The sequence below is a fragment of the Tachyglossus aculeatus genome, chromosome 8 (assembly GCF_015852505.1).
Source record: "Tachyglossus aculeatus isolate mTacAcu1 chromosome 8, mTacAcu1.pri, whole genome shotgun sequence".
Taxonomy (NCBI): Eukaryota; Metazoa; Chordata; class Mammalia; order Monotremata; family Tachyglossidae; genus Tachyglossus; species Tachyglossus aculeatus.
Genome location: NC_052073.1, coordinates 6,332,762 through 6,359,078, shown reverse-complemented (window position 1 = coordinate 6,359,078; position 26,317 = coordinate 6,332,762). Strand labels below are relative to the sequence as shown.

General features: G+C 44.8%; 1 protein-coding gene across 2 annotated transcripts in view; it reads left to right on the top strand.

Moving 5' to 3' along the window:
- STK4 (serine/threonine kinase 4) overlaps positions 1-26,317 on the top strand; it is a 119,650-nt gene that overhangs the window by 66,603 nt on the left and 26,730 nt on the right. Inside the window, exon 11 of one of the 2 annotated variants that reach the window (XM_038750230.1) lies at positions 15,038-15,062. The exons of the other annotated variant lie outside the window; for it this stretch is intronic. Coding sequence (XP_038606158.1) covers positions 15,038-15,055 — 18 coding nt within the window. The 3' untranslated portion in view covers positions 15,056-15,062. Of the gene's footprint in view, positions 1-15,037; positions 15,063-26,317 lie in introns of those variants that run through there. 2 annotated transcript variants of the gene reach the window in all.

The following is a 26,317-nucleotide window of genomic DNA, read 5'->3' as shown; positions in this document are numbered from 1 at the left end:
TCGTATTTATTGAGCGCTTACTGTGTGCAGAGCACTGTACTCTCCGATGCCGCTGCTGCCCAGCACAGAGGAGTTTCCCCCTCATCCCACCCCATCTTACCTCCTTCCCTTCCCCACAGCACCTGTATATATGTATATATGTTTGTACATATTTATTACTCTATTTATTTTACTTGTACATATCTATTCTATTTATTTTATTTTGTTAGTATGTTCGGTTTTGTTCTCTGTCTCCCCCTTTTAGACTGTGAGCCCACTGTTGGGTAGGGGCTGTCTCTATATGTTGCCAACTTGTACTTCCCAAGCGCTTAGTACAGTGCTCTGCACACAGTAAGTGCTCAATAAATATGATTGATTGATTGATTGATTGACTTGGAGCAGATGACCTTCCATTTTTCGTCACTGCCAGAGCTGGAATGGAATGGGTAGGCCTCTACTGGACTCTCCCTCCCGTAGCCAAGACTGGTAGAGGACTGGAAACTCTCCAGGTGCCATCCTGAGAGGGAGTGAGCAAAAGTAGAGATAGAAATTTGATCAACCTGGTCAAATTTCATATGCCAAGGGGTTTTTTTTGGTTTTTTGTTTTTTTTTTACCAAGTCCTGGAGCTTACAGTCTCCCAACCTTGCTAATTAAAAAGCTCATCTTCCAACCTTTTGAAAGTTCTGGTAGAAATAATTTTGGGGAGGATTTCTAATAATGATCATAATTGTGATATTTGTTAAGTGCTTACTATGTGCTCATCTTCCAACCTTTTGAAAGTTCTGGTAGAAATAATTTTGGGGAGGATTTCTAATAATGATCATAATTGTGATATTTGTTAAGCGCCTACTAGGTGCTAAGCACTGTACTAAGTGCTGGGGTGGGTACAAGCAAATCGGGTTAGACACAGTCCCTGTCCCATGTGAGGCTCACAGTCTTGATCCCCGTTTTACAGATGAGGTAACTGAGGCCCAGAGAAGTAAAGTGACTTACCCAAGGTCACACAGCAGACATGCTGCGGACCTTCGGAGTCCCAGGCCGTGCTCTATCCACTATGCCATGCTGCTTGGAAAGCAATGCAGTAGATTAATTTTATTTAATGGGCTTTTTAAAGAGATGGAAGTAGCTAAAATTTAACGAGACCTGTTTAATCGATTCCAAGCCTAGAGTCTGCTGTTTTTCAGACCACTACCTGACAAGGAATCGCCTGCCTAGTAAAACCACGGAGCCTCATTTCCTCGTAATAACGTCCTGGAGTTAAGCTAGGTGAAGTAACTGATTTTATGAACAGTGATAAGAGGTAGCACATGTAGCAGTGTTGCAGAGCAGTTATTACCAGTCAGAAATCCCTGAGGAAAAGGACTTCTTAATTACTATAATCGGAACTAGAAATTTTAATGTTTGATTCTCCATACTGTAAGGACACAAATTTAGTCGCATCTTTTTGTTTACCGTTGACCTTTTGTTGACTTTTTGTCCTCTTCTGTCTTTAAATTCTAGTGATTAAAAAAAAAATCACACTTCCCAAACTTTAGATTGTTTTCTGACCCAACGTAGGAAAATTAAGAATATGAAGAATACATTTTTACAGTGAACTAATTTCTTGAACCAGCAAGCCTGGGTCCTAATCTCGGCTCTGTCACTAGTCTGCTGTGTGACCTTGGGCAAGTCAATTAACTTCTCGAGACCTCAGTTACCTCATCTGTAAAAGGGGGATTAAGACTGTGAGCCCCTTGTGAGACAAGGGTCTGTGTCCCATCCAATTAGCTTGTATCTACCCCAGTGCTTAGTACAATGCCTGGCACATAGCGCTTAACAAAGTATCATTTTTTTTTTAATCTAAGCTTCTGGTTTCTGGCCTAATTGAGATGTAGTAATGTGAAGTTCTGTGAAAGAAAGGTTGGCCAGTCAAAGAGAAGAGCGAGCAAACTGGATGTCTATTTTTTCCCGTATTAAAGAATATAAAAACAGAATTGTCGTCCATCGCCTTAGAAGCTTAACTTGTATAGTTTGAGTCAACAAATGAATCTTGCCACTGGAATGAAATTGTGCCATTTGGAATTGTAGAGTTGAGATAAGTGGTATTTACTGTGTGCTTGCCAGGGAATTAGCATTCGTCCAGGATTAACCAACCAAACATAAAGGAGTTGGAACAGTGCATTTACTGGAATTTCAGTTTCCCCTTTGTAAGATGTTAATGCAGATCTGTTTATGGGAGAGGATTCTCCGTAGAGTTGCTGGGGGCAGACATAATAATACAATTTTTTTTGAGTTTGTATAGCACTTATTTTTCTACTGTCATGTTTCATTTTTATCCTCCTAGCATTACTCTGAGAAAGGGAGAGCAGGCATTATCATCTCCAATCAGTAGTACTGATTGAGTTTGTGCCATGCAGAGGCCAGTGGAAGTGTCAGTAGAGGAAAAAAGACACTCTGTCCACCCACAAGGAGCTCACAGTCTATTAGGAGGAGATCGCCACAACACAATTTACACACAAGAGGAATCAGTTGTATTTATTGAGCACTTACTATGTACAGAACACTATACTAAGTGCTTGAGAGAGTACAATACAAAAGAATTAGCAGATACAGTCCCTGCCCATAATGAGCTTACAATCCAGAGAGGACATTAATGTGAATAAATAAGTAATTTATAATATATAATTTAAAGAGGAAGAAATGAGTAAATCGAATATGTAACATCAATACGGAGAGAAGTGTTATGGGAGGTTTTGTTTTTTGGTATTTGTTAAGTGCTTACTATGTGCCAAGCGCTGCGTAAGTTACAAAGTAGTCAGGTTGAATACAGTCCCTGCCCCGCATGGGGCTTACAGGCTCAATCCCCATTTTCCAGATGAGGTGATTTACTTGTGGTCATACAACTGACAGTAAACTCATTCTGGGCAGGGAATGTGTCTGTCTATTGTTGTATTGTCGTCTTCCAAGCACTTAGTACAGTGCTCTGCACACAATAAGCACTCAATAAATGCGACTGAATGAATGAAAGTGGCAGAGCCGGGACTAGGGCCCAGGTCTTTTGAGCTGCCAGGCCCGGGCTCTACCGCGCTGCTCCCGTTGAGATGGTGTAGAAAAGCTGCGATAGAGAGATGACCTGGGGAGAAGACCGGTGAATCAGGGAGAGCCTCCTGGAGCAGGTGGAATTTCCATAAAGGGAGAGAGCGGAGATTTGGTGGAATGGAAAGGGTGCGGGGGGAGCCAGGGAGGGCGTAAGTCAGAGGTTGGAGATGGGAGAGCCTCAAATGAGGCCCAGTGCAAAGCTGTTCCTGGGAGGAAGCAGCATGGCTTAGTGCAGGCCTGGATGTCAAAAGGACCTGGGTTCTAATCCCGGCTCCATCACGTCTGCTGTGTGGCCTTGAGCAAGTCACTTCACTCCTCTGGACCTCCCCCATCTGAAAAAAGGGGATTAAGAGTAGGAGACCCATGTGGGACAGGGATTGGGTCCAGCATCACATGTCTGCTATGTGGCCTTGAGCAAGTTACTTCACTCCTCTGGACCTCCCCCATCTGAAAAAAGGGGATTAAGAGTGGGAGCCCCATGTGGGACAGGGATTGGGTCCAGCCTGATTTCTTTGGCTCTACCCCAGCGCTTTGAACAGTGCTTGGCACATAGTACGCACTCAACAGATAGCACAGTTATTATTATAAGTGCTGAGAGAAGCACTTGGCCCTGCCATCTGTTCTGGAACAGCCAAACCACTAAGAAAATTGCACTCGTAAGGTATTTTTTAAATATCAGATGTCCAATTGGAACTGCGTGTAAAGACATACGCTCGATGGAAGTAAATATTCAGGAGAGGCAGTCCTTCAAAACCAGATGCCTATTCCTGTAACGAGTCGAGAGCTAAAAATTGTAACCCACTCCGGGTGTCCGGGAAAGCGCAGAGGTGTTTAGAATCAGCTTGTTGGTGGGAGCCCGGGAAAGATCCAAGTTGGAACCTGCTTTCCAGGGTCTTGAAAATTTGATACGGACGTTTAGTTTCTGCCATTGTTGTTTGTGCCGCGACGGAAGGGCGTATGCGAACAGAAAGTGGATTTGGCCCTCGCTTTTTGATCCTGTTTAGCAAATATTGGGTAGGGACTGTCTCTATATGTTGCCAGCTTGTACTTCCCAAGTGCTTAGTACAGTGCTCTGCACACAGTAAGCGCTCAATAAATACGATTGAATGAATGAATGAAATATGCTTTATATAAATTTTGCTTTGCTTCCTAAATGTATCTATTCTTTTGCTGTAGAAATTGGAACCAGGAATCCCAACCCCTTACTTCAGAAAGGCTCTCTGTGGTGTTTATGATATCAATTAATAATAATAATAATGATAATGATGGCATTTGTTAAGCACTTATTATGTGCCAAGTACTGTTCTAAGCGCTGGGGGGGATACAGGGTGATCAAGTTGTCCCACGTGGGGCTCACAGTCTTCATCCCCGTTTAACAGGTGAGGTAACTGATGTACAGAGAAGTTAAGTGGCTTGCCCAAAGTCACACAGCTGACAAGTGGCAGAGCTGGGATTAGAACCCACGACCTCTGACTCCCAAGCCTGGGCTCTTTCCACTGAGCCACAGTGCTTCTCTGAAGTGAAGTGAAATGAGAAGTGAAGTGACTGGCCCAAGGTCACACAGCTAACAATTGGCAGAGCCGGGATTAGAACCTTGTAATCTCAGGCCCGTGCTCTTTCCAGTTGGCCTAGACTGGAAGCTCATGGTGGGCAGGGAATGTGTATGTTCCATTGTTATATTGTAATTATAATAATAATGATGGTATTTGTTAAGCGCTTACTATGTGCCAAGCACTGTTCTAAGTACTGGGATAGATACATGTCATCAGGTTGTCCCACGTGGGGCTCACGGTCTTCATCCCCATTTTACAGATGGGGTAACTGAGGCACAGAAAAGTTAAGTGACTTGCCCAAAGTCACCCAGCTGACAAGTGGGCGAGCCGGGATTTGAACCCATGACCTCTGACTCCCAAGCCTGTGCTCTTTCCATTGAGCCACGCTGCTTCACTTGTCTTCCGGGTGACCTTGGGCAAATGGCTTCACTTCTCTGTGCCTCGGCGACCTCATCTGTAAAACGGGGATGAAGACTGTGAGCCCTATGTGGGACAGGGGCCATGTCCAACGTGATTAGCTCGTCTCTACCCTGGCGCTTAGTACGGTGCCTGGCATAGAATAAGCGCTTAACAAATTCCACAGTCATTATTATTGTTAGTCCAGATTGCCCTTGCTGTATCTCGCCCACATCCAGCGGACAGCGTTAATGAGCACACGGCAAGTCATCCCTTTTTCTTATCTGTGGGAGCTAAAACACAGTGACCCTTTCTGCTCTCAGGCACTGATTTAATATTTCTCAGGGGCCCTGTCATGCCGAGCAAGCAATCAGCCGTTTTCTATCAAAAGGCCTCGTTCTCTTTTGTGTTTAATATCTGCTAATTTCACTGGACCCCTCTGACTTCACCAAAGCATTGTTTCCCTAGCCCCACTGTTACTCGGTGGAAGGAAAGAGGCATTAAAGCTAAGGTAAAGCTCACATTAGAGCTTATTTGGTGTAAGACTCTCCTGCTACTGTACCGGGATTTGGGGGAAATAATTGTGTGGCTGGATTTAGTATTTTTTGGCCTTTTTTACAAAATGCAGAGCTGGGTAAAAAAGGCTGTCCATCCCCTCGCCCCCTCCTACCTCACCTCCCTTCTGTCCTTCTCCAGCCCAGCCCGCACCCTCCGCTCCTCCGCCGCTAATCTCCTCACCGTACCTCGTTCTCGCCTGTCCCGCCGTCGACCCCCGGCCCACGTCATCCCCCGGGCCTGGAATGCCCCCAATCCCTCTGCCCATCTGCCAAACTAGCTCTCTTCCTCCCTTCAAGGCCCTACTGAGAGCTCACCTCCTCCAGGAGGCCTTCCCAGACTGAGCCCCTTCCTTCCTCTCCCCCTCGTCCCCCTCTCCATCCCCCCCGTCTTACCTCCTTCCCTTCCCCACAGCACCTGTATATATGTATATATGTTTGTACATATTTATTACTCTATTTATTTTACTTGTACGTATCTATTCTATTTATTTTATTTTGTTAGTATGTTTGGTTTTGTTCTCTGTCTCCCCCTTTTAGACTGTGAGCCCACTGTTGGGTAGGGACTGTCTCTCTATGTTGCCAATTTGTACTTCCCAAGCGCTTAGTACAGTGCTCTGCACATAGTAAGCGCTCAATAAATACGATTGATGATGATGATGATGGGTATGGCCCTTCCCCCTTTAGACTTATCATTTACGAAGTTTTGACATTTTACTATACAGTGGCATTAGTGTTTCATCTTCCGGAGTCGCTTCTGGAACAGAAACAGAGTTTTTTATGGCCATGATGTATTTATTTATATTAATACCCGTCTCCCCCTCTAGACTGTAAGTTCATTGTGGGCAGGGAATGTGTCTGTTTAGTCACGTTGCACTCTCCCAAGCGCTTAGTACAGTTCTCTGCAAACAAAAAGCAGCGTGGCTCAGTGGAAAGCGCACGGGCTTTGGAGTCAGAGGTCATGGGGTCAAATCCCGGCTCCGCCTCTTGTCAGCTGTGTGACTTCGGGCAAGTCACTTAACTTCTCTGGGCCTCAGTTACCTCATCTGTAAAATGGGGACTGTGAACCCCCCTTGGGGCGACGTGATCACCTTGTATCCTCCCCAGCGCTTAGAACAGTGGTTTGCACATAATAAGCACTTAGTAAATGTCATCATTATTATTATAAAGCACTCAATCAATAAGATTGATTGATTCCTGTTTCACAGGGATTCTATTGTAAAACCACCCTTTGAAATTTTAAAAGAATGGTATGGGAGACTGTCAGGAAATTCTGCAGAGTCCAACTTTCTCTCTCTATATAATAGCACTTACTAAACACTTACTATGTGCAAAGCACTGTACTAAGCACTGGGGAGGTTACGAGGTGATCAGGTTGTCCCACGGGGGGCTCACGGTCTTAATCTTCATTTTACAGATGAGGGAACTGAGGCAAAGAGAAGTTAAGTGACTTGCCCAAAGTCACACAGCTGGCAATTGGTGGAGCCGGGATTTGAACTCATGACCTCTGACTCCAAAGCCCGTGCTCTTTCCACTGAGCCACGCTGCTTCTCTTCTATATGCTCCCAAGTGCTTAGTACAGTGCTTTGCGCACGGTAAGTACTCAGTAAATGCCTCTGATTAATTGATTGTTTTTTGCCCATAGAACCAGTTCAGGTAAGGGACCAATAGCCACCTCATTCCCTCTTTTTAAATGATTGTTAAGTGCTTACTGTGTGCCAAGCACTTGTCCTAAGCAGCGAGGTGTATACAAGGTTATACACCTTGTATTACTCTATTTTATTTGTACATGTTTATGTTATTTAATTTATTTTGTTAATATGTTTTGTTTTGTTCTCTGTCTTCCCCTTCTAGACTATGAGCCCACTGTTGGGTAGGGACCGTCTCTATATGTTCCCAACTTGTACTTTCCAAGCGCTTAGTACAGTGCTCTGCACACAGTAAGCGCTCAATAAATACGATTGAATGAATGAAGGTTATCGGGTTGAACACAGACCCTGTCCCTCATGGGGCTCACAGTCTAAATTGGAGGGACTAGGAATTAATTCCCATTTTACAGGTGAGAAACCTGAGGCCCAGAGAAGTGAAGTGACTTGCCTAAGGTCACCCAAAAGACCGATGGCAGAGCTGGAATTAGAACCCAGGTCTTTTGACTCCCAAGCCCGGGCTCTTTCCCCTGGGCCATTCTGTTTCTCAGAACCATCTTGGTGTGATAGACTGTAAGCTCATTGTGGGCAGGGAATGTGTCTACCAACTCTATTCTAGCGTACTCTCCCAAGTGCTTTGTACAGCGCTCTGCACGCTTTAAGTGCTCAATAAGTATGACTGATCCGTCCCAGAATTGGCAGCGCCGTCTCAAGGCCTGAAAAGACATTAATTTTAACTCCACCACATTTTATTTTGTTAGTATGTTTGGTTTTGTTCTCCGTCTCCCCCTTTTAGACTGTGAGCCCACTGTTGGGTTGGGACTGTCTCTATATGTTGCTAACTTGTACTTCCCAAGCGCTTAGTACAGTGCTCTGCACACAGTAAGCGCTCAATAAATACGATTGATTGATCGATGTCTGCTGTGTGACCTTGGGCAAGGCACTTCACTTCTCTGGGCCTCAATTGCCTCATCTGGAAAATGGGGATTAAGGCTATGAGCCCCATGTGGGCCAGGGACTGTGTCCCACCCGATTTGCTTGTATCTACCCCAGCGCTTAGTATAGTGCCTGGCACCTAGTAAGTGCTTAACAAATACCATTATTACTATTATTATCTTGGTTTTTTCAGCATCGTCAGTCGTAGGGGGAAGAGAAGGGATTGAGTTGTGTCCCCTTTCCTGCTCCACAAAACCATGGCCCCAAAGTACCCAGCGCTTAGAACAGTGCTTTGCACATAGTAAGCGCTTAATAAATGCTACCATTATTATTATTATTATTAAGTAGAAAGAAAGAGAAATTAAAGGATACCATGAGCTAGAACCTCAAGTTATGTTATCAGTTGGTTATTCGGGGCTGCGGCCAGCGAGTCTCCTCTGAGCTCAGACCACAGCCCAGTAACCTTTCTTTTCTCTTCTTTGCAATGATTTATAGGGAGGAAATTATTTAGAGGCCAAGAGGTTTATTGCTTATCGATCCCCGGAACCTGGTGGGTATTTACTGATGCATCTAATCCTTTGTTCGGCCGCAATTTGTTTTGGTGCCTGACTCTTTGAATTTTCTCTTAACGAAGCCCCGGTACCTGCAGAAGTTTCAGCTGATTAAAGGAGTTCACCGGGGAAAGAAAGGAAACTTTTTCGGGGTGTGCATTCTGTGTGATCCTGGCTGGGCTCCCATTCTCTCATTTTTCCATCCTTCCCCTCCTTGATACGTGCATTCGTTCATTCAGTCATATTTATTGAGCGCTTACTGTGTGCAGAGCACTGTACTAAGCGCTTGGGAGGTACAAGTTGGCAACAGATAGAGACAGTCCCTACCCAACAACGGGCTCACAGTCTAGAAGGGGGAGACAGACAACAAAACAAAACATGTAGACAGGTGTCAAAACCGCCAGAAGAAATAGAATTATAGCTATATGCACATCATTAACAAAATAAATAGAATAGTAAATACGTACAAGTAAAACAGAGTAATACATAGATTAATAAATCTGTACAAATATTCATTCATTCATTCAATCGTACTTATTGAGCGCTTACTGTGTGCAGAGCACTGTACTAAGCGCTTGGGAAGTACAAGTTGGCAGCATAGAGAGACGGTCCCTACCCAGCAGCGGGCTCACAGTCTAGAAGGGGGAGACAGACAACAAAACAAAACATATTAACAAAACAAAATAAATAAAATAGTAAATATGTACAAGTCAAATAAATACCACAATTATTATTATTCTTACTACACCTTTGGGAGAGTACATTATAACAGACTTGGTAGACATGTTTCCCTGCCCACAACGAGCTTACAGTCTAGAGGGTCTGTAAACTCCAAGCTGCCAAATTCCCCCTCAACACCCTGACTCCCATAGGCCTTCTGCACTGTATATAGTATGTATATGTGTGTGTATGTGTGTGTGTGTGTGTGTATATACATACATGCACGTGTGTGTATAGTACCCATATATGTATATATGCACATACACACACGTATATACTATATATGTATATATGTACATACATATACTATATATAGTATATATACTATATGTATATAGTATATGTGTGTGTACACACACACACACATATATATAGCATATATATGTGTATATATATAGGCCTCCAGGAGGCCTTCCCAGACTGAGCCCCCTTTTTCCTCTCTCCCTCCCCATCCCCCCACCCTACCTCCTTCCCCTCCCCACAGCACCTGTCTATATGTTTCTACAGATTTATTACTCTATTTATTTGACTTGTACATATTTACTATTCTATTTATTTTGTTTTGTTAATATGTTTTGTTTTGTTGTCTGTCTCCCCCTTCTAAACTGTGAGCCCGTTGTTGGGTAGGGACCGTCTCTATATGTTGCCAACTTGTACTTTCCAAGCGCTTAGTACAGTGCTCTGCACACAGTAAGTGCTCAATAAATACGATTGAAAGAATGAACGAATGGTATTTGTTCCGCACTTATTATGTTCCAGGCACTGTACTAAGCCCTGGGGTGGGTACAAGCAAATTGCGTTGGACACAGTCCCTGCCGTACATGGGGCTCACAGCCTTATTCCCCATTTGGCAGATGAGGGAACTGAGGCACAGGGAAGGGAAGTGACTTGTCCAAGGTCACACAGGAGACAAGCGGCAGAGCCGGGATTAGAATTCAGGTCCTTCTGACACCCAAGCCTGTGCTCTAACCACTAGACCACGCTGCGCCTCGCAGGTAGCTTACAGTACCTCTAGACTGTAATTCATTGTGGGCAGGGAACCTGTCTCCCAAGCGCTTAGTACAGTGCTCTGCAAACAGTAAGCACTCAATAAATACCATTGATGGAGTGATAATTGGCATAGGAGCACGGGGTGATAGTTGGGGGAGATGGTCTGAAAGAGCCGGTTTTATATTTCCTTAACCAACATGATCTGGAAGCCCTAATAATAATTATAATAACTGTGGTATTTGTCCACTAATTAGGTCGTATCATGCTCTCCCAAGCGTCGAAGGAAGCAGCGTCATCTAGTGAATAGAGCCCGGGCTTGGGAGTCAGAAGGACCTGGGTTCTAATCCCGGCTCTGCCACTTGCCCGCTGTGTGACCTTGGGCAAGTCACTTCACTTCTCCGGGCCTCAGTTACCTCATCTGGAAAATGGCATTAAGACTCTGAGCCCTGTGTGGGACAGAGACTGTGTCCTACCAAAGTACCTTGTATCTACCCCAGCGTTTAGTACAATTCCTGGCACATATTAAACACTGACCATGTCTATCAGCCGTGTTACATTTTACCTGCCGAAGTGCTTAGAACAGTGCTCTGCACACATTAAGTTTTAGACTGTGAGCCCACTGTTGGGTAGGGACTGTCTCTATATGTTGCCAATTTGTACTTCCCAAGCGCTTAGTACAGTGCCCTGCACACAGTAAGCGCTCAGTAAATACGATTGATGATGATGATGAAGTGCTCAGTAAATACCATTTCTTTTTTATCAAAGTGTTTTCCACACACGTTTTGAGCAGAGAGTAAGGGCGGAATTAGAAAAACGTTCTTCCATCCACATGGTGTTTAAATTAAGCCCCCAAAGTGGGCTTAATTTCTGCCGTGGAAGGAATGAACTTTCTTTTCGTTTCACACAGTAGGGAAAAAAATGTTCCATCTCAAAGAGCAGTTGACCGTTCACAACACTCTGGCATAAGCGCCCTGGATTTTGATGTGATTGAAAATTTTCCGTTCTTTGAAGCTGCTGCCTGGGCTGGGTTTTTACTATAAGCTGTGGCTGTTCTCCTTTTTGCCACCAAGATTAATTTAAAACAGATACCGGGAATAAGTTAAAATATCGCCTTCAATTTAAAAACTGTTTATATTGTCTGTGGTTCCGCTCCTGAGAGCCAACTTGTTTGGGTGGGAGGGGAGGGAATGGCCTAGAAACTCTCTTGGTTGCAGGAATTTAGAACAAGAGTGCCGTACTCCAAATCTAACCTTTTTAATAATGCTGATGAAAAATGTTTTAATGGTATTTGTTAACAATAATAATAATAATAATAGTGGTACTTGATAAGCACTTACCGTGGTCCAAGCACTGTAGTAAATGCTGGGTACAAATAAGATCATCAGGTTGGACACTGTTGGTGTCCCACGTGGCGCTCACAATCTGAGGAGAAGAAAGTAGAATTTAATCCCCATTTTACAGATGAGGAAAAAGGCACAGAGACCTTAAGGGACCTTTTTATTACTATTATTTTTGTTTGGTATTTGTTAAGCACTTTCTACATGGCAGGCACTGTCCTAATTCTGTAGGTACAGGGTAGTTAAAGGTGAACACAGTCCTTGTCCCACATGGGGCTCACAGTCTTAATCAGTCAATCAATCAATCGTATTTATTGAGCGCTTACTGTGTGCAGTGCACTGTACTAAGCGCTTGGGAAGTACAAGTTGGCAACATCTAGAGATGGTCCCTACCCAACAGTGGACTCACAGTCTAGAAGGGGGAGACAGAGAACAAAACGAAACATATTAACAAAATAAAATAGAATAGCTATGTACAAGTAAAATAAATAAATAAATAGAGTAATAAATATGTACAAACATCTATACATATATCCAGGTGCTGTGGGGAAGGGAAGGGGGTAAGACGGGGGGGATGGAGAGGGGATGAGGGGGAGAGGAAGGAGGGGGCTCAGTCTGGGAAGGCCTCCTGGAGGAGGTGAGCTCTCAGTAGGGCCTTGAACAGTGTGGCTCAGTGGGAAGAGCCCGGGCTTTGGAGTCAGAGGTCATGGGTTCAAATCCCGGCTCTGCCACTTGTCAGCTGTGTGACTTTGGGCAAGTCACTTCACTTCTCTGTGCCTCAGTTACCTCATCTGTAAAAATGGGGATTAAAACTGTGAGCCCCCCGTGGGACAACCTGATCACCTTGTAACCTCCCCAGCGCTTAGAACAGTGCTTTGCACATAGTAAGCACTTAATAAATGCTATTGTTATTATTAATAATAATAATGATCCCCACTTTACAGATGGGGTGACCAAGGAGCAGAGAAGTTCAGTGACTTGCCCAAGGTCACACAGCAGACAGGCGAGGGAGCTGGAGTTAGAACTCAAGTCCTCTGATTCCCAGGCCGGGAAGGACCCCGGCTTCTCTTGAGCTTCCCAATCAATCAATCGTATTTATTGAGCGCTTACTGTGTGCAGAGCAAGACACCCAGAGGCCAAGGAGAGCCCAAAATGTCAAGTTCTCACCCGCCTCCTCCCACCCTTCTACTCTTCCTCTCCCCCTGCCCCATCAGTTCTCCCCACTGCCTTGAAAGCAGGATGGCTTAGTGGATAGAGCACAGGCCTGGGAGCCACCTGTCTGCTGTGTGACCTTGGGCAAGTCACTTCATTCATTCATTCATTCAATCGTATTTATGGAGCTCTCCCCCCCCTGCCTTGAAAGCAGGATGGCTTAGTGGATAGAGCACAGGCCTGGGAGCCACTTGTCTGCTGTGCGACCTTAGGCAAGTCACTTCATTCATTCATTCATTCAATTGTATTTATTGAGCGCTTACTGTGTGCAGAGCACTGTACTAAGCGCTTGGGAAGTACAAGTTGGCAACATATAGAGACGGTCCCTACCCAACAGTGGGCCACTTCATTCTCCGGGCCTCATTTACCTCATCTGTAATATGGGGATGGAGACTGTGAGCCCCACATGGGACAGGGACCTTGTCCCACTCGATCTGCTTGTATCCACCCCAGCGCTTAGTACAGTGTCTGGCACGTACCATCATCATTATTATTATTGTATGGTCAGTGGGAAAGGGACAGGGACTTTTACACTTGTCTGCATGTTTTGCTTTGTTGTCCGTCTCCCCCTTCTAGACTGTGAGCCCATTGCTGGGTAGGTACCGTCTCTATATGTTGCCGACTTGTACTTCCCAAGCGCTTAGTACAGTGCTCTGCACACAGTAGACGCTCAATAAATACGATTGAACGAGTGAATGAATGACACCAAAACTGTTTGCCAAGCATGGTTTCGTGTTACCCAAGAAAGGGCTCTTTGTCTCCCAGGTAATAATAATAATAATGATGATGATGGTATTTATTAAGCGCTTACTATGTGCCCAGCACTGTTCTAAGCACTGGGATAACTGCAAGGTGATAACCTGATAAGGTTGTCCCACGTGGGGCTCACTGTCTTCATCCCCATTTTACAGATGAGGGAACCGAGACCCAGAGAAGTCAAGTGACTTGCCCAGAGTCACACAGCTGACAAGCGGCGAAGTCGGGATTAGAACCCACTAATCGTATTAGTAAATACGAATTGTATTAGTAAATATGATTGAATGAATGAAAAAAAACAAAAAGAAAGTGGATGCCTCCAGTAGTAGAGTAACAACAGGTTGTCCCCCAGACTCAGATCCATCCTTTCTCATTCCGAGTTTGGAGAATTCCTGCTTCAAAAATATGAGCCTATTATACTTTGTATATGCTGTAGCCTAGAATAAAAAATACGGATTATAGAAGAACACTTGGCCACGGAAAGCTGGCCGAGGTGTCCACTCCAGAAAAATCAGGCATTCTGAATGGAAACTGGGCAGCTAATATACCATCACCAATGCACCATTGTCCTTCGGAGAGTTGCCTCGGCGACAGGGAAGACAAATCTGTCCAGTTTTCTGTGATAAATGATCCTGGGAGTGTTTACTTGGGCAAAATTGAATTCCCAAGTTAGAACCTGTCAAACAAGCTCTCTTCTGAAGAGAATGTTTTGCTTACCAAAGTAGGATTGGAAAGTTCACTGGGGAGTGTGACTCTTTAAGTTTTTCTTTGGGGGGATTTAAGTGCTTACTATATGCCAGGCACCTGTACTAAGCTTTCCGAATGACAGGCTTAGCTCCAACTGGAATGGTCTCCTTTCTCTCTCCTGGTTTTCCACGAGGCATATGTGTGGGGCAGGGAAGAAGTTGAAATCAACTATTCTAGGATTTTTCTCCCTAGGATCAGAGCTTTCAAACACATTTCCCAACCCAAAACACATTTTGGAAGCAGTGTGGCTTCGTGGATAAAGCACAGGCCTGGAAACCAGACGGCCTGGGTTCTAAGCTGCCACTTGCCTGCTGTGGTGACCTTGGGCAGGTCTTTTAACTCCTTTGTGCCTCAGTCTCCTCATCTGCAAAATGGGAATTCAGTACCTGTCCTCCCTCCTACTTAGAGAGCTCCATTGTTCTTAAAGAGTGGGGCAGGAACTGTACCCAGCCTAATTTAACGTATACCTACTCCAGAGCTTAGAAAAGTGCTTGACACATAGTAAGTACTTAGCAAATGCCATAACCATTGAAAAAAAAACCTTTTGTTTTGCTCATTTTCTCTTTCTCTCTCTGTCATAGGTGAGCAAGAATGCTTAGATATCACAGCTCCATTAAGAAGCTTTATTAAAGCTTTATTAAAGCTTTTAGACTGTGAGCCCACTGTTGGGTAGGGACTGTCTCTATATGTTGCCAATTTGTACTTCCCAAGCGCTTAGTACAGTGCTCTGCACATAGTAAGCGCTCAAGAAATATGATTGATGATGATGATGATTTAGTTGGAGCAAGCAACTAGAGTAGACTAGCATTTCTGAAAATCTCCCCAGTGATCTTCATGACAGCTGTGAAAATAAAATTCCTTCTTTCCGCCGAGGTCCCTTTCTTCGTTGACTTCCTCTCTGCTCCAGGGACCTGGAATTGGCCATTCAGATATGGCAGTTGGGATTATCCTAAAGTGGGTGAACCAGTTGGAATGTGACTGCCACAATTAGAGCCAGATTGGCATGATGCTCGGTAATTGGCATTCCTTTTGATTGGGTTGGTCTTTATTGGTGCCCTTATCATTTAAGTGGTGAATTGTGGAGTAAGCTCCCTGTGGGCGGGTAATTTTTCTGCCAACTCTGTTGTGCTGTACTCCCCCAAGCGCTTAGTACAGTGCTCTACCCACAGGAAGTACTCAAATACCATTGACCGATAAATTGCAAACATTGGCAGAACTAAGTTATCTTGTCTCCGACCCGTAGCGACTCCACAGATACATCTCTCCCCGAAGGCCCCACCTCCTTCTGCAGTCGTTCTGTTGGTGGATCCGTAGAGTTTTCTTGGTAAAAATCCAGAAATGCTGTAGCCACTGCCTTACCTGAGAAGCAGCGTGGCTCAGTGGAAAGAGCGTGGGCTTGGGAGTCAGAGGTCATGGGTTCGAGTCCCAGCTCCACCGCTTGTCAGCTGTGTGACCTTGGGCAAGTCACTCAGTTCCTTTATCTGTAAAATGAGGATTAAGACTGTGAGCCCCATGTGGAATAACCTGATCACCCTGTATCCCCCCCCAGTGCTTAGAACAGTGCTTCTCACATAGTAAGCGCTTAACAAATGCCATTATTATTATTATTATTATTATTATTATTATTATTATTATTATTTTATTACCTAGGAATGGAATGGGAAGGCCTTTGCTTGGCTCTCCCTCCCATAGCCGCGACTAGTAGAGTACTGGAAACTCTCCCATTGTGGGCCTGAGAGGGGGAGAACTAAGTTAGCCACTTAATTATTGGAGTCCCCACTAGCACCCTGGTTTTTCAAGGCTATCACCCCCCAAGCCATAAAGGAAATACTACCATGCTATTTGAACCAGACATCCGACTTTCATCCATCTTTGGGTCAAATAATAATAATAATGATGATGGCGGCATTTGTTAAGCGCATACTATGTGCAAAGCACTGTTCTAAGCGCTGAGGGGGTTACAAGGTGATCAGGTTGTCCCACGTGGGGCTCACGGTCTTAATCCCCATTTTACAGATGAAGGAACTGAGGCCCAGAGAAGTGAAGTGACTTGCCCGAAGTCACACAGCTGACAAGTGGCAGAGCCGGGATTTGAACCCATGACCTCTGACTCCAAAGCCCGGGCTCTTTCCACTGAGCCATGCTGCTTCTCTAACACTACTGTAGACTGTAGATTGTAAGCTCGTTGTGGGCAGGGAATGTGACTGTTTATTGTTCTTTGTTATTGGCTTCTCCCAAGCGCTTAGTCCAGTGCTCTGCACCCAGTAAGCGCTCAGTAAATACGATTGAATGAATTGAATGAGTAAATGAATAGACCGGCTCCCCATCCCACCAGTAACTGGCCACAAACAGATCCTAAGCTTCTGGGTTTGTTTATTTTTTAACGTTTTAAAGAAACCATTTAAAAACCTCTAAAAGAACCCATGAGTGCTGTATCGGCTTTGGCGTTGCCATTAATGCGCCTCCGGATATCGGGCAGACTACTGTTAAATTCCCTGAAGTTTCCGCGACACCCTGACACCCTTTTCTTGCAAAACAGAACTGATTTGAAAGCCTTCAAAAAGCAGAGTCTCCCAGCAAACTGGGAGCAGATTAGTTCATTTGAAAACTAAGCCGGGAAAAGCAAATTCATGCATTCCTTCAATCAGTTGTATTTCTTGAGTGCTAACTGTGGGCAAAGCATGGAGTCAGAGGTCATGGTTTCAAATCCCAGCTCTGCCAACTGTCAGCTGTGTGACTTTGGGCAAGTCACTTAACTTCTCTGTGCCTCAGTTGCCTCATCTGTAAAATGGGGATTAAGATTGTGAGCCCCCCGGTGGGACAACCTGATCACCTTGTAGCCTCCCCAGCGCTTCGAACAGTGCTTTGCACATAGTAAGCGCTTAACAAATACCGACATTATTATTATTATTATTACTAAGCGCTTGGGAGAGTACATTACAGTAACAAGCAGACACATTCCCTGCCCCGCCATGAGCTTACAATGTTCACCTCATGTTTATTTTCTTTTAGCTCCGTCTTTGAGAGCTTGTCTTTCATGCTGTAGCATGGTGGGCACAATAACGGAAACCACATGTGACCATATTATTCCCCGTAGTCTAGTCCTCCCTATGTCCCTTGGGATGGGTCACGATTAAACATTGTGAACAGGGAATGTGTCTGTTCGTTGCTGTACTCTCCCGAACGCTTAGTACAGTGCTCTGCACACAGTAAGCGCTCAATAGAGAAGCAGCGTGGCTCAGTGGAAAGAGCACGGGCTTTGGAGTCAGAGGTCCAAATCCCGGCTCTACCAATTGTCAGCTGTGTGACTTTGGACAAGTCACTTCACTTCTCTGGGCCTCAGTTACCCCATCTGTAAATGGGGATGAAGATTGTGAGCCCCCCACGGGACAACCTGATCACCTTGTAACCTCCCCAGTGCTTAGAACAGTGCTTTGCACGTAGTAAGCGCTTAATAAATGCCATTATTATTATTATTATTATTAATAAATATGAGTGAATGAATGAACGAACCTAAATTGCTTTTTAATGGTTATTCAGAAACAACGGAGCCGAGAAGCTCCTCCTCCCACGTCTGGAGAAAGGGAACATCCAAAAATTGTTCTGACAGGCTGGGTTGGTTTGTTTTGTTCGTGTTTATTTATCCCAAGTGGCACATGTTTGATTTCCCGGTTAAAGATGCGTCTGAGCCTAAGCCCCCGGCCTATTTTCGGGCTGTGAAATGTCGTCCACTTTCCCGGTAGAAAAGCCGCCAAGAATAACAGTCTGAGAAGACATCGGGGCCCCGAAGCTGCCAGAGCGGCCCGTAGACTCACTTGGCATCAACCCCCCGAAAATGAATGCCCCCTTTGTCCAAGCCCCGCGGTTCCTCGGGTTTCCCGGGATCCTTACCCGCTGACTTAACCGAGGTTTGGAATTCCGCTACTGAAATGGCACCGAGAACAGCCCCTAAGCGTGCTTGTGGTCCCACTCTCTAGCAGGTTGGGTTTTGAAAAGATCAACCCAACCCACAGCTATTGGCCTCGTCGGACTTTGCCTCTGTAGAGAAGCCCCGTGGTCGCTCCATGGACCCTCGGCTGCCTTGTTGTGTAGAGTTCCCTGTCATATCTGCCTTATTTTAATGGCACTTGTTAAGCGCTTACTCCCCCTTTTAGACTGTGAGCCCACTGTTGGGTAGGGACTGTCTCTATATGTTGCCAACTTGTACTTCCCAAGCGCTTAGTACGGTGCTCTGCACACAGTAAGCGCTCAATAAATACGGTTGATGACGATTGATGATGATGTGCCAGGCAGCATGGCTCAGTGGAAAGAGCCCAGGCTTTGCTGTCAGTGGTCATGGGTCAAATCCCGGCTCCGCCAATTGTCAGCTGTGTGACTTTGGGCAAGTCACAGAACTTCTCCGGGCCTCAGTTACCTCATCTGTAAAATGGGGATGAAGACTGTGAGCCCCCCGTGGGACAACTTGATCACCTTGTAACCTCCCCAGCGCTTATAACAGTGCTTGGCACATAGTAAGTGCTTAATAAATGTCATTATTATTATTATTATTATTATTATTATTATTATTATTAAGCGCTGGGGTAGATACCAACTTATCAAACTTATATCGAATTTATACAAATGGGGGTACTTCACAAGACTCTGTCCTGGATTCCCTACTTTTCCTCACTGCCCACTCTCTATCGGAGAGTCAGTCAATCAGATTTAATGAGCACTTACTGTGTGCAGCCCCTCTCAGGGTGGCACCTGGAAAGTTTCCAGTCCTCTACCAGTCTCGACCATGGGAGGGAGAATCAAGGAGAGGCTGGTCCGATAATAATAATAATAATAATAATAATAATAATAATAATAATAATAACAATAATAATAATAATTGCATTTATTAAGCATTTACTCTGTGCAAAGCACTGTTCTAAGCGCTGGGGGGGATACAAGGTGATCAGGTTGTCCCACATGGGGCTCAAAGTCTTAATCCCCATTTTACAGATGAGGGAACTGAGGCTCCGAGAAGTTAAGTGACTTGCCCACGGTCACACAGTCCCACATGAGGCTCACAGTCTTATTCCCCATTTTACAGGTGAGGTACCTGAGGGATAGAGAAGTGAAGCAACTTGCCCTAGGGCAGATGAAGCAGACAAGTGGTGGAGTCAGGATTGGAACCCAGGTCCTTCTGATTCGCCGACCTGCGCTGAATTCACTAGGCAACACTGCATCTCTGCTGCCTCCTTGGCAACACGATCCTCAGAGTTGCACTAATAATAATAATAATAATAATAATAATGGGATTTATTAAGCACTTACTATGTGTTAAGCACTGTTCTAAGCGCTGGAGGTTACAAGGTGATCAGGTTGTCCCACTGGGGGCTCACAGTCTTCATCCCCATTTTACAGATGAGGGAACTGAGGCACAGAGAAGTGAAGTCACTTGCCCAAAGTCACACAGCTGGCAGTTGGCGGAGCCGGGATTTGAACCCATGATCTCTGACTCCAAAGCCCGGGCTCTTTCCACTGAGCCATGCTATTTCTCCGATACTAGATACCGATCCCATCTCCCCCTTCTAGACTGTGAGCCCACTGTTGGGTAGGGACCATCTCTAGATCTTGCCAGCCTGTACTTCCCAACCGCTTAGTACAGTGCTCTGCACACAGTAAGCGCTCAATAAATACGATTGAAAGAATGAATGAATGATTGAATAAAGGGGAGAAGGGAGCGAGTCAAGGAAATGCAGAAGGGAGGGGGAGAAGAGGAAAGGAGAGCTTAGAGGAGGCCTCTTGGAGGAGATGGGCCTTCAGTGAGGCTGTGAAGGAGGGGAGAATCATTGTCTGTCAGAGAGAGAGTTTATCTCGAGCCCCCTTTTTCCTCTCCTCCTCCCCATCTCCCCCACCCTACCTCCTTCCCCTCCCCACAGCACCTGGATATATGTTTGTGCAGATTTATTACTCTGTTTTACTTGTACATATTCACTATTCTATTTATTTTGTTAATGATGCACCTTTAGCTTTAATTCGATTTGTTCTGCCAACTTGACACCCGTCCACACGTTTTGTTTTTTTTGTTGTCCGTCTCCCCCTTCTAGACCGTGAGCCCGTTGTCGGGTAGGGACCGTCTCTAGATGTTTCTGACTTGTACTTCCCAAGAGCTTAGTACAGTGCTCTGCACACAGTAAGCGCTCAATAAATACGATTGAAAGAATGAATGAATGAGTAAAGGGGAGAAGGGAGCGAGTCAAGGAAATGCAGAAGGGAGTGGGAGAAGAGGAAAGGAGAGCTTAGAGAAGGCCTCTTGGAGGAGATGGGCCTTCAGTGAGGCTGTAAAGCAGGGGAGAATCATTGTCTGTCAGAGAGAGAGTTTATCTCGAGCCCCCTTTTTCCTCTCCTCCTCCCCATCCCCTTCACCCTACCTCCTTCCCCTCCCCACAGCACCTGGATATATGTTTGTGTAGATTTATTACTCTATTTGTTTTAGTTGTACATATTTGCTATTCTATTTATTTTGTGAATGATGCACATTTAGCTTTAATTCTGTTTGTTCTGCCGACTTGACACCCGTCCACACGTTTTGTTTTGTTGTCCGTCTCCCCCTTCTAGACCGTTAGCCCGTTGTCGGGTAGGGACCGTCTCTAGATGTTTCCGACTTGTACTTCCCAAGCGCTTAGTACAGTGTTCTGCACACAGTAAGCGCTCAATAAATATGATTGAAAGAATGAATGACTGAATGAATAAAGGGGAGAAGGGAGCGAGTCAAGGAAATGCAGAAGGGAGGGGAAGAAGAGGAAAGGAGAGCTTAGAGAAGGCCTCTTGGAGGAGATGGGCCTTCAGTGAGGTTGTAAAGCAGGGGAGAATCATTGTCTGTCAGAGAGAGAGTTTATCTCGAGCCCCCTTTTTCCTCTCCTCCTCCCCATCCCCTTCACCCTACCTCCTTCCCCTCCCCACAGCACCTGGATATATGTTTGTGTAGATTTATTACTCTATTTGTTTTAGTTGTACATATTTGCTATTCTATTTATTTTGTGAATGATGCACATTTAGCTTTAATTCTGTTTGTTCTGCCGACTTGACACCCGTCCACACGTTTTGTTTTGTTGTCCGTCTCCCCCTTCTAGACCGTGAGCCCGTTGTCGGGTAGGGACCGTCTCTAGATGTTTCCGACTTGTACTTCCCAAGAGCTTAGTACAGTGCTCTGCACACAGTAAGCGCTCAATAAATACGATTGAAAGAATGAATGACTGAATGAATAAAGGGGAGAAGGGAGCGAGTCAAGGAAATGCAGAAGGGAGTGGGAGAAGAGGAAAGGAGAGCTTAGAGGAGGCCTCTTGGAGGAGATGGGCCTTCAATGAGGCTGTGAAGCAGGGGAGAATCATTGTCTGTCAGAGAGAGAGTTTATCTCGAGCCCCCTTTTTCCTCTCCTCCTCCCCATCCCCCCCCACCCTACCTCCTTCCCCTCCCCACAGCACCTGGATATATGTTTGTGCAGATTTATCACTCTATTTGTTTTACTTGTACATATTTACTGTTCTATTTATTTTCTTAATGATGCGCCTTTAGCTTTAATTCTGTTTGTTCTGCCGACTTGACACCCGTCCACACGTTTTGTTTTGTTGTCCGTCTCCCCCTTCTAGACCGTGAGCCCGTTGTCGGGTAGGGACCGTCTCTAGATGTTTCCGACTTGTACTTCCCAAGCGCTTAGTATAGTGCTCTGCACACAGTAAGCGCTCAAGAAATATGATGGAGTGAATGAATGAATCTGCCAGCTCCAAGAAGGTGATGGTGCCACCCTGGCTCCGACTTCTCTCCTGCTTTCCAGTCTCAGATTTCCTCTCGCCTCCAGACATCCCCGCAAGGTCGTCCTGCCGACATCTTCCAATCAATACGGCACAGACTGAACTCCTCATGTTCCCTCCTAATTAACCAATTCAAGTGGGCATCCCGCCAGTCTCCCTGCGCCAGAAACTCTCACATTTAGCGTCACCTTCTAATGCAGCCTTCCTTTAACCTCTCCCATTCTCTCCGTCTCTAAACTGTGCCCATTTCACCTCCACAGTTCATTCATTCAATCATATTTATTGAGCGCTTACTGTCTGCAAAGCACTGCACTAAGTGCTTGGGAGGGTACAGTATAACAACAGACACATTCCTTAGAGAAGCAGCGTGGCTCAGTGGAAAGAGCACGGGCTTTGGAGTCAGAGGTTATGGGTTCGAATCTCTGCTCCACCACAAGTCTGCTGTGTGACCCTGGGCAAGTCGCTTAACTGCTTTGAGCCTCAGTTTCCTCATCTGTAAAAATGGGGATTAAGACTGTGAGACCCACGTGGGACAACTTGATCACCTTGTATACCCCCCAGCACTTAGAACAGTGCTTTGCACATAGTAAGTGCTTAACAAATGCCATCATTATTATTATTATTATTCCCACCCACAACGAGCTCTCAGTCTAGAGGGGGAGACAGACATTATAGAAATAAATGCTTTGCACGTAGTAAGCGCTTAACAAATGCCATCATTATTATTATTATTATTGTTATTATTCCCGCCCACAACGAGCTCTCAGTCTAGAGGGGGAGACAGACATTATAGAAATAAATGCTTTGCACATAGTAAGCGCTTAACAAATGCCATCATTATTATTATTATTATTCGTGCCCACAGCGAGCTCTCAGTCTAGAGGGGGAGACAGACATTATAGAAATAAATGCTTTGCACATAGTAAGCGCTTAACAAATGCCATCATTATTATTATTATTATTATTCCCGCCCACAACGAGCTCTCAGTCTAGAGGGGGAGACAGACATTATAGAAATAAATGCTTTGCACATAGTAAGCGCTTAACATGTCATCATTATTATTATTATTATTCCTGCCCACAACGAGCTTTCAGTCTAGAGGGGGAGACAGACATTATAGAAATAAATGCTTTGCACACAGTAAGTACTTAACAAATGCCATCATTATTATTATTATTCCTGCCCACAACGAGCTCTCAGTCTAGAGGGGGGACAGACATTATAGAAATAAATGCTTTGCACATAGTAAGCGCTTAACAAATGCCATCATTATTATTATTATTATTCCTGCCCACAGTGAGCTCTCAGTCTAGAGGGGGAGACAGACATTATAGAAATAAATGCTTTGCACATAGTAAGCGCTTAACAAATGCCATCATTATTATTATTATTATTCCCGCCCACAACGAGCTCTCAGTCTAGAAGGGGAGACAGACATTACAGAAATAAATAAACGATGGGCTCCAAGCTGCCAGTTCATTCATTCAGTCATATTTATTGAGCGCTTGCTTTGTGCAGAGCTCTGTACTAAGCGCTTGGAAAGTACGATACAGCGATAAAGAGAGACAATCCTTACCCACAATGAGCTTACAGTCTAGAAGGGGGGAGACAGGCACCAGTGCACGTAAACGGGCAGTTAAAACTAAGGAAAGCAATCTTGGCATTGCGGTTGGCTAATCCCTTAGGTCATCGATCTAGTGTGAGGCAGCCAAGAGGCCAAATTTCAAGAGGGAAAGTAAAAAACAAAATAAAAGACTAATTTTGCCCCTGTATAATAGTAGTATGCCTTCATCTCTAGTTTCAAGTGCCGTTTTGGGGCAGCATTTTCGGAAGGACGAGGTCCAGAGAAAGCCAAGGTGAACAGGGAAAGGGGGACTCCCACTGCCTGGACTGAAAATTAGAAGACTTTTCAATCTGTAAAGTCCCGGGAAGAGGAATCTGAAAGAGGTCGAGAAAGCAGGAGGGGCGTGAGCCAAATGAGCCCAGAATGATTGGTCACCAAATGTCAAGGTAAGGGGACACCTATCAATGCTGAAGAGGGTAGGTGAGAAGCAGCGTGACCATCATCATCATCATCAATCGTATTTATTGAGTGCTTACTGTGTGCAGAGCACTGTACTAAGCGTTTGGGAAGTACAAGTTGGCAACATATAGAGACAGTCCCTACCCAACAGTGGGCTCACAGTCTAAAAGGGGGAGAAAGGGGGTGACGTAGTGGATAGAGCACGGGCCTGGGAAGCAGAAGGTCTTGTGTTCTAATCCCAGCTCTGTCAATTTGCCGAATGCGTGACCTTGGCCAAGTCGCTTCACTTAGAGGAGTAGCAGCTCAGTAGAAGGAGCACGGGCTCGGGAGTCAGAGGTCATGGGTTCAAATCCCGGCTCCACCAATTGTCAGCTGTGTGACTTTGGGCAAGTCGCTTCACTTCTCTGTGCCTCAGTTACCTCATCTGTAAAATGGGGATGAAGACTGTGAGCCCCCCGTGGGACAACCTGATCACCTTGTATCCTCCCCAGCTCTTAGAACACTGCTTTGCACATAGTAAGTGCTTAATAAATGCCATTATTATTATTATTATTATTATATTGTCAGCTGTGTGACTTTGGGCAAGTCGCTTCACTTCTCTGTGCCTCAATTCCCTCATCTGTAAAATGGGGATTAAGATTGTGAGCCCCACGTGGGACAACCTGATCACCTTGTATCCTCCCCAGCTCTTAGAACACTGCTTTGCACATAGTAAGTGCTTAACAAATACCAAAATTATTATTATTATTATTATTATTATTATTATTGTTATTATTCACTTCTCTGCGCCTCGGTCACCTCATCTAGAAAATGGGGACTGAGATTGTGAGCCCCACGTGGGACAGGAACTGTATCCAAGCTGATATGCTTGTTTACCCCAGTGCTTAATAAAGTGCCTGGCACATAGTAAGCGTTAAACAAATACCTTAAGTATTATTATTCAGAACAAGGAAACATTTCCCAAACTCGTTAAGCCTACAGAATGTAGTACCACCGAAAGTTGCGCAGGCCTGTTGATTTGTGCAAGCCTGTTGAGTGACTATAGATTCAAGATGTTTAGATGTTTAGATAAACATAAGAATATGATGATGATGGCATTTGTTAAGCGCTTACTACGTGCAAAGCACTGTTCTAAGCGCTAGGGAGATTGCAAGGTGATCAGGTTGTCCTCTGGGAAACAATAATAATAATAATAATGGCATTTGTTAAGCGCTTACTACGTGCAAAGCACTGTTCTAAGCGCTAGGGAGATTACAAGGTGATCAGGTTGTCCTCTGGGAAACAATAATAATAATAATAATGGCATTTGTTAAGCGCTTACTACGTGCAAAGCACTGTTCTAAGCGCTGGGGAGGTTACAAGGTGATCAGGTTGTCCTCTGGGAAACAATAATAATAACAATAATAATAATAATAATAATAATAATAATAATAATAATGGCATTTGTTAAGCGCTTACTATGTGCAAAGCACTATTCCGAGCGCTGGGGAGGTTACAAGGTGATCAGTTGTCCGCCGGGAAACAATAATAATAAGAAGAAGAATATATGCTCCCCCTTTTAGACTCCCCCCCCCTTTTTAGACTCCCCCCTTTTAGACTGTGAGCCCACTGTTGGGTAGGGACTGTCTCTATATGTTGCCAATTTGTACTTCCCAAGCACTTAGTACAGTGCTCTGCACATGGTAAGCGCTCAATAAATACGATTGATGATGATATGCTCCATCACGAATTACTTAAGGGAAAATGGTCCCATATGGGCAGGGAACGTGCCTACAAACTCTGTTATGTTGTACTCACCCAAGCGCTTAGTACACTGCTCTGCCCACAGTAAGTGTTCAAGAAATACTACCGATTGGTTGATAGAGTAGAGGTTAAGAACCATAACTAATTCTTCCAAGCAACCCATTGCCCCAGTCAGAGATATATCGCGGGACTTAGTAGAACATTCCTTATATTCTTATGTTCTGTGTCACTTTATGTCATAAATATATTAAGAAACACTAGCGTATTACTGCAGGATCACTCGTCTATTAATAGTGCCAGGTAGTATTAGTAA